At 42.7% G+C, this 7,500-nt stretch overlaps 1 protein-coding gene across 3 annotated transcripts in view; it reads left to right on the top strand.

Annotated features, from left to right (window-relative positions):
• The window catches only part of LOC122633698, a 46,059-nt gene that overhangs the window by 36,469 nt on the left and 2,090 nt on the right, over positions 1–7,500 (top strand). For 2 of the 3 annotated variants that reach the window (XM_043821938.1, XM_043821937.1), the window contains exons 4-8: positions 4,916–5,179; positions 5,480–5,618; positions 6,159–6,314; positions 6,735–7,073; positions 7,169–7,500. The exon at positions 7,169–7,500 is cut by the window's right edge and continues 119 nt beyond it. In XM_043821938.1, coding sequence (XP_043677873.1) covers positions 4,916–5,179; positions 5,480–5,618; positions 6,159–6,314; positions 6,735–7,073; positions 7,169–7,500 — 1,230 coding nt within the window. Of the gene's footprint in view, positions 1–4,584; positions 4,763–4,915; positions 5,180–5,479; positions 5,619–6,158; positions 6,315–6,734; positions 7,074–7,168 lie in introns of those variants that run through there. The other variant, XM_043821939.1, reaches the window with a different exon arrangement.

Below are 7,500 nucleotides of genomic sequence, written 5' to 3'. Positions count from 1 at the left end.
CTTCTTCGTTGAACGATAGATAACGAACGAACGAACGAACCCATGTCGACCGTCGTTTCCTTTTGAACAATTCTCGGCTTTCCCCTCGGTTTACGTAAGACTCTATTGAATAGTTTAACGATGAAATAAATGTAAATCGTATCTAAAAAGAACAAAGAGAAAAAAAAAATGAGAAGAGACCGAAGGGATTCTTTTTTTCTCTCTCCCTCTTTTACGCCGGAAATTAATCGTCGTTACGTGCGCGATTAACCTTTTACGTTAAACCCTTTTTTTTAGGCGGGAAAAGTTTCAAGAAACTTGAGAATCTATATCTCAAGCGTATCTTCTTCGGAGAGAACGAGAGCGAGAGAGAAAGAAAGAAAGAAAGAGAAAGAGAATAAAGAGAAAGAGAAATAGAGAAAGACGCGCAACTAACTCCTCGCGTATTCTTACGTTTACTCTGGAAGAAAGCACGTGGTGGTGGTGGTGGTGCTGGTAGCCAGGGTCGTGCCCCCATTCAGAAAGGAGGTTATGTAGTAAGAAGGAGAAGAGAGGAAGAGTTTATGCTCGTGACGCCCGTTACATTATCAATTCCGTTATGGCGCCGTATTCGTAATAGTGGAGACGACCCTACAACCGTCTTCGAGGAATCCCCACCTCCTCCTTTTCTTTCTCTCTCACTCTTTCTTTCTTTCTATTTCTCTCTATCTATCTCTTTCTTTCTACTTTTCTCTTTCTCCTCCTCCTCCTCCTCCTCCTCCTCCTCCTACTCTCCCTTCCTCCTTCCTCTTTCCCCTCCCTTGGCCCCTTTTCTTTACTTTCAGTCTCGAAACTCTTTCTCTCGTGTCTCTGTATAAAAGCACCTTACACCATTTTGTAGCCCTGTACGTTCTCGTGGAAAGCATCCCCACCCTCCACCTTTCTACCACCCTATCTTCCACCCTCCTTCCCTCTCTCTCTCTCTCTCTCTTTCTCTTTTTCTCTTTCTGTCTCATTCTCAGCGCCCTTCCTACTCTCTCGAAACGTTTCCACGGTCGATCTTTTTGCGGATTTACACCTGTTGGACTTCTTCGATACTCCTCCCTTCCTCCCACCCTTCCTTCCTTCCTTCCTTCCTTCCTTCCTTCCTTTCTTTCTTTCATTCTTTCTTTCTTTCTTTCTTTCTTTCTTTCTTGCTTGCTTGCTTGCTTGTTTGCATTCTTCCTTTCTTTCTTTTTCGCGCCCATTCTTTGAAGAAATCTTCCTCACGAAGCTGAGACCGTCGATCACGTTTATCTCTTATCTAACTACACTATACATTCCATTGTTTTTTCCTTTTCTTTTTTCTTTTCCCTTTCTCTTCTCAACTGTCTCTACAACTCAATCGCGATTTCCATTAGAATAATTCATCGTTTCTTTTTTACGTGTAATTTCTTCTATAAAGATTAGCGATCAAAAAGATATCAATTGATCGAAAAGAGATCAAGTTTAAAGTAAATTATTTAATCAATCAATATATCTGTGGGGTAAGAAGGGAGGGATGGTAGATAATAAACGTTCGATTTTCTTTATGAAAATATATCGCTAATCTTCCGTCGTGCGTCTGATTCTGATTACGAGTGTGTCTGAGAGAGAAAGAAAAAGAAAGAGTAATAAAGTCCGAGTAAAAGGATTTCTTTCTCTCGTTTCGCGGCAATTAGTAGGGTATAATTGGTCGGGCGATGCCCTTGAACCCTAAGTATTGATTGGTGAGGTTGGATTCTGCCGTTGGCTTTCCCTCTTGCCTCCGAACCGATGGCACCACCCCTATGCATCCACCTCCGGAGAGCGAACGACCAACCATCTCCGGCGGGCCTCTCACCCTCAGCTTATACCCTCTTCTCTCTCTCTCTCTCTCTTTCTCTCTCTCGCTCGTTCGCTACCCTGCACCACCAGCAACCCTCTTCACCAGCACCCGATCGTCCGTGTTTCTCGCAGCCGACGCCGTCGTCCTTGTCGCAGCGTGCCGTTCGACCTTTTTTTTCCTCTTCTCTCTTCTTTTCTTTTCTTTTCTTTTCTTTTCTTTTCTTTCCTCTTCTTTTCTTTTCTTTTCTTTCCTCTTTTCTTTTCTTTTCTTTTCTTTTCTTTTCTCTTCTCTTCTTTTCTTTTCTTTTTTATTCTATCTCTCGCTTCTCTTCTTTTCTCTTAGCCTACCTCTTTTATTCGTTTAATCGAACACTGAAATGCTGTTTTCCGAAAGAGAGGAGAGAGAGAGAGAGAGAGAGAGAGAGAGAGAGAGAATAGCTGCCTCTTTTCTTCTTCTTTTTCTTCTTCTTTCTTTTATTCTTCTTATTCTTCTACTTTGCCATTCGACGCTAACAGAGATCGTCGACTGTACGATAAAACGATCTTCCACTCGAAAGGAAGATATATTATATCTGATGGATCAACCACCCCTAGAAAAACGTCCTTTTTATTCCACTAGACTATTGCTATAGTATCTTTTATTTAATTATTCATTCTGATACTGTTCTTACTGAAAAGGTGTTGGTGTACTCCGATAATCGTTGATTAATTATTGAAATTATAACCATTTGTTATCTTCTCTTAATGTGATAAAAGGAGATCGAATTTTTTCATACCGATTTATTTTTCACCTCATATTTTGTATTTTATTTTATTATCTTATTTTTATTAAGATCGAAATTTGATTAAGTTTATTTTTCTCCTTTTCTTTTTTCTATCGACTGAACAACTTCGATATACGTATAGCCATAAAAAATCTCTTTCTCCCTCTCTCTGAGCCATAGGGCGAGACGATTTTCCGTCTCCGGGGCGCTCCGATCGTAATTATTCGTCGATAACGAAATCGTCCTAGCAGCCACGTCGTCGTCGAGCATGCCCGACGCAGACGTTCGATTACCATGCACCCCACGACCGACATCGACGAAGCCACGGCTCGTCGAGCCCCAACGGCGAACGATTCGCAAACGTTTCCCCTAGACGATTTTATTAACGTCTCTCTTAACTAATCGAACTAATCGCTGATTGACAAACAAATACATTTGTTTTTCTTTTCTTTCTTTTCTTTTCTTTACGTTCGGCATTTCAAATTTTCTTACGTCAACAAGGGTAAAAAAATAAATAGAAACTAATCTAATTAGAAATAAAATGATCGTGAAACGATGGAATCGCCCTTACGATATTACCTGTAAAAAAAAAAAAAAAAAAAAAACAAGCAAAAAATAACAAGGAATTTCTCAAAGACAACAAAAGATACGACTCTTAAAGTTTCTTCCACTAACGAATTTTAACATCTCCGATATCTACGAAACATAATTAATCGGATTTCTAGTAAGAAAAATTCGTAATCAAAAATTTACATATTCGAGTCGTTCGAACGAACTGCTGATCGTCAGCGTTATATATAAATCTAGAAGAAGGAAGAAGAAACAAAAAAAAAAAAAAAGAAATAAAGAACATGATCAGTAGTGTCAGTGGCTCGAGAGTACAGAGTGCCGTGGGTTTAAGGGGTGGTCGATACGGCCCTGGGGCCGCGACAGCCGCGTCGGAGGCCTCCCCATTCTTCCTGCGGGCGTTTTTGCTGGCACTCCCCTCTCCATCAGCAGCAGCAGCAGCAACAGCACCACCACCACCACCACCACCACCATTGCTATTACTAATACTAGTACCTGTACCAGCATCACAGCAACAGCACCGTCGCTGCTGCCGCCGCCCTCGCGACTCAACCGAGCCGATTCGCCGCCGTCCGTCGTTGGCATCCCTCACAACTCACCCCCTCTCGAGCCAGCCGACGGCAGTAACCCCCCAGCCTGCGTCCCCCGCCGCCCCCGCCAGCCAGACCGCCACCACCTCCAAACTTTCCGTCTCTACTCGCCAACCAACCCGTCCAACCCCTCTCCACTCTCCTCCCTCTTCACCTACCTTCCCCTCAGCCAACCCCTTTTGGCTCTCTTCGACCCCACCTAATCGTACCACCCCTGTCTTGATTAAAGAACGCGAAGCCACGGAACGTTCCGAATTTCAAGCCTCTCCATCCCCTCCCACAACTCCTACCGCTCTCCCACACACCGTCCTACCCCTTTTTCCTACTCTCTTCGATCATCATCAGAAGCTGCCAACGGCTTCAGACCGACAATCTGACTCCTAGCAGGAACCACGTGGACTTCTCTACCAGCAGTTTGCCTAAACCCCCCCTTGCCTCCTCTTTTTTCGTCTATCAAAGTCATTCACTCGTCTTTTCCCTCTTTCTCGCTTTTATTTACTCTACCCGCTCTTTCCACGTGCTCTTCATCTTTCTTTTTTACTCTTTCTCTCTCTCTCTCTCTCTCTCTCTCTCTCTCTCTCTCTCTCTCTCTCTCTTCTCTTTTCCTCTTTTTCTTTTTCATTCATGTTTGTCATCAATGTTTAAATTTGATTCTTTTTTTTCCGCTTTTTTTTTGGTACGATATTGTTGGAACTCTTCATTGTTAAGAGTGACTTTCAGTTAGATTGGGTTCTTTTTCCTCTCTTTCTCTTTTTCTTTCTCTCTCTTTCTTTTTCTTTCTCTCTTCCTCTTTCTCTCTCTCTCTCTCTCTCTCTCTCTTTTTCTCTTTCTCCCCCTTTTTCTTCTCCTTTCTAACTGTAACCTTGATCTTCACTTCTATTTTCTCTTTTTCACGGTTCTCTGTACTTTTCAAGGTTAAGCTCAGATACGGAAAAAACGTACGATAAGAGATGCATTTCCGTGAACACCGTTTACTCGTTTCTTCGTGTCGAAAGTGATCGTATGAATATAATGAAAATTAGTGATTGTAATTCGGGGGTTGGTACTATTACTCGATAGATTAATCGTAAATAATTAATGAGAAGATTTTTGTCGCATTGTTAAAACTTTTTTGAAACGTTTCGCAGAAATCATCGGATTAAATAGAATTTTTAATTAAATGTAATTATTTTTTCTCTTTTCTTTTTACAGTCGCTTTTGAAAACGGCCGACCAGCTGAAAATTAAGGGCCTCTGTGAGGTTCCTGAAAGCAAGGACGGGCCACCATCAGTGAGCTTGAGCTCACCGCCAAGAGAACCTGGTACACCAAGATTAAACTTTACCAGGTTGAAGAGACATCATCCGAGGTATAAGAGAGCGAGAACGTCATTCGAGCCTCGTGCCACTGATTCCAGGCACTACGATAGATATAAAGAAGAGGAGACTAGCGATAGTTACGGTCGCAATAACAAAGAGGTAGGACATGAAAGACAATTCGATGGAGTTCTTAAAAATAATGATACTTTCCTTAACATCTGTTACATATTGCTGATAAAGTTGAATGACAAAAATTAATTCGTTAATCGTTTGACCAATAATTCCATCATGTTCATTAATGTAGTCCATTTCAAATAAAGTCTCTGGACAAAAATGTTTGTTCGTCGTGTTCAGGCATCGTAAGGAACTGATCGTTTCGTTCCAACCCGATCGATGTACTTCGTTTTAAAAGAAAAGATCCAAGTCAATCAATAATAATGACGTTGGTAAATTTTACAGAATCACAGAGACTGGCAGGCCGAAGATGAAGAGTGTACGGAGGTGGCAGCGGCAGCAGCAGCAGTAGTTCTGGAAAGCTGCCAACGTAACAGTAACAACAGCAGCAACGGTAACGGTACAAACAACAACAACAATAACGGTAAGCCAATCAGCTGAGTTCTGCGCCCCACACCTGAACCTTTGGATTTCTCGAAAAGGTCCCTTCTCTTTTCTAGACCTCCGAAAACGCGTTTGTGCGTTCCTGTCGGAACTGACTGATTTCGCTCAGAGAGAAAGAGAGATAAAGAGAAAGAGAGAAAAAGAGAGAGAGAGAGAGAGAAAGAGGGGGAGGGAAAGAGTGAGGGAGGAAGGGAGAGAGGGAGAGAGAGAAAGAGAGAAAGAGAGAGAGAGAGAGAGAGAGAAAGGGGGAGAGAGAGAGAGAGAGAGAGGGGGAGAGAGGGAGGTGGACTACAATAAACATCAATCGAAGTCGGTACGATAAGTAAATCACTAATAATTTAAGGATATGGGATTAGGAACGATGATAATATATAGTCGTTCGATGTCGTTTCCGTGATCGAACCATATCCATCGCATCACGCAATTGGATCACGTTCGGAACTTCGAGGGTTACAGGTGTGGGGCGGTTTACCAGTTTTAGGGCCGGTGGGGACAGACCCTTTTCACTCGGAATAAAAAGGTGACATGTTCTGTCACACAGGGCTAGGTCATTACGGTCATCACCCAGATCCTGGAGAGGTAGATCTGCCTCCGGAAACACAGCCCACACCACCGAGCGCTACTTTGGTCGGTACCACTATTACTCATCTGCGAGACTCTGATCATCATTCGACTGGTAAGAGAACTCGGTTACATTGGAAAGTATATAAATAATATATTCTTAACGCTCTCTGAAAGACGATATACTTATCGTTTCTCTTTGTGATAAATGTATTTACATGTATGAGATATGATAATGCAAGAAGGGTGCAAGAACTGATCAATCTGAAAAGCAGGATAAAAGACTAGTCGGTCATTAGGCTAGGAGGGAGTCAAAGTAATTGGTCTAATCGTGCTTAACTGACCGGGATTAGATTTGCGTTGCTCTATTCGTGACGGCCCACGCAGCCTCGTTTATGATGCTTGCGTCTAGATTTACCTTTTTAACGATCTTCTCGTCTACGGAGCTAATCGTGCATCTCCACAAGTAACTTTCTATTGTGAAGTTACATACTTATTGATTTATTTATTTCCGCTTTTTCATCTTTTTACTCAGAGATACAAAATTGCGATAGCGTGAAGATCAAGTTCGAAACTCTACACACGATGGATTCTTCGGACACGATCGATATCGACAGTCACATGTCGGATAGAGCGAGCGTAAGCTCAAAAAATGCAGCGGACAGCGACAATATGATGATGATCACGCCTGAACTTCTCGGACTCATGCCTTCTGGCAGTTCGATTCACTCGGACTCGGGTGAAAACAATTCGAGAGGTCATTCTGGACAATCGAGTTCACATCATCATGGTACCAAATCTTGGACTCAGGACGACATGGACGCCGCGTTGGAAGCCTTAAGGAATCACGACATGAGTCTTACGAAAGCATCTGGTAAATATACGATTCTGCGAATCACACGCGCGCGTGCGCACACACGTTACGAATCTTTCTAGAGAACCTTTTCGATTTAATACGTTATCTTTCAGCTACATTTGGTATCCCATCGACGACGCTCTGGCAAAGAGCACATCGTTTAGGCATCGACACGCCAAAAAAGGACGGACCTACGAAATCCTGGAGCGACGAGAGTTTAAATAATGCGTTAGAAGCATTAAGGACAGGAACGATCTCAGCTAACAAAGCGTCGAAAGCGTTTGGTATACCTTCCAGTACTCTCTACAAAATAGCAAGAAGAGAGGGTATTAGATTAGCTGCACCTTTTAACGCGAGTCCTACTACCTGGTCACCTGCCGATCTAGATCGTGCTTTAGAAGCAATAAGATCCGGTCAGACGTCTGTCCAAAGAGCCTCGACAGAA

This window comes from Vespula pensylvanica, chromosome 13 (genome assembly GCF_014466175.1).
Source record: "Vespula pensylvanica isolate Volc-1 chromosome 13, ASM1446617v1, whole genome shotgun sequence".
NCBI classification, from domain to species: domain Eukaryota; kingdom Metazoa; phylum Arthropoda; class Insecta; order Hymenoptera; family Vespidae; genus Vespula; species Vespula pensylvanica.
This window is presented reverse-complemented; position numbering and strand designations above follow the sequence as displayed.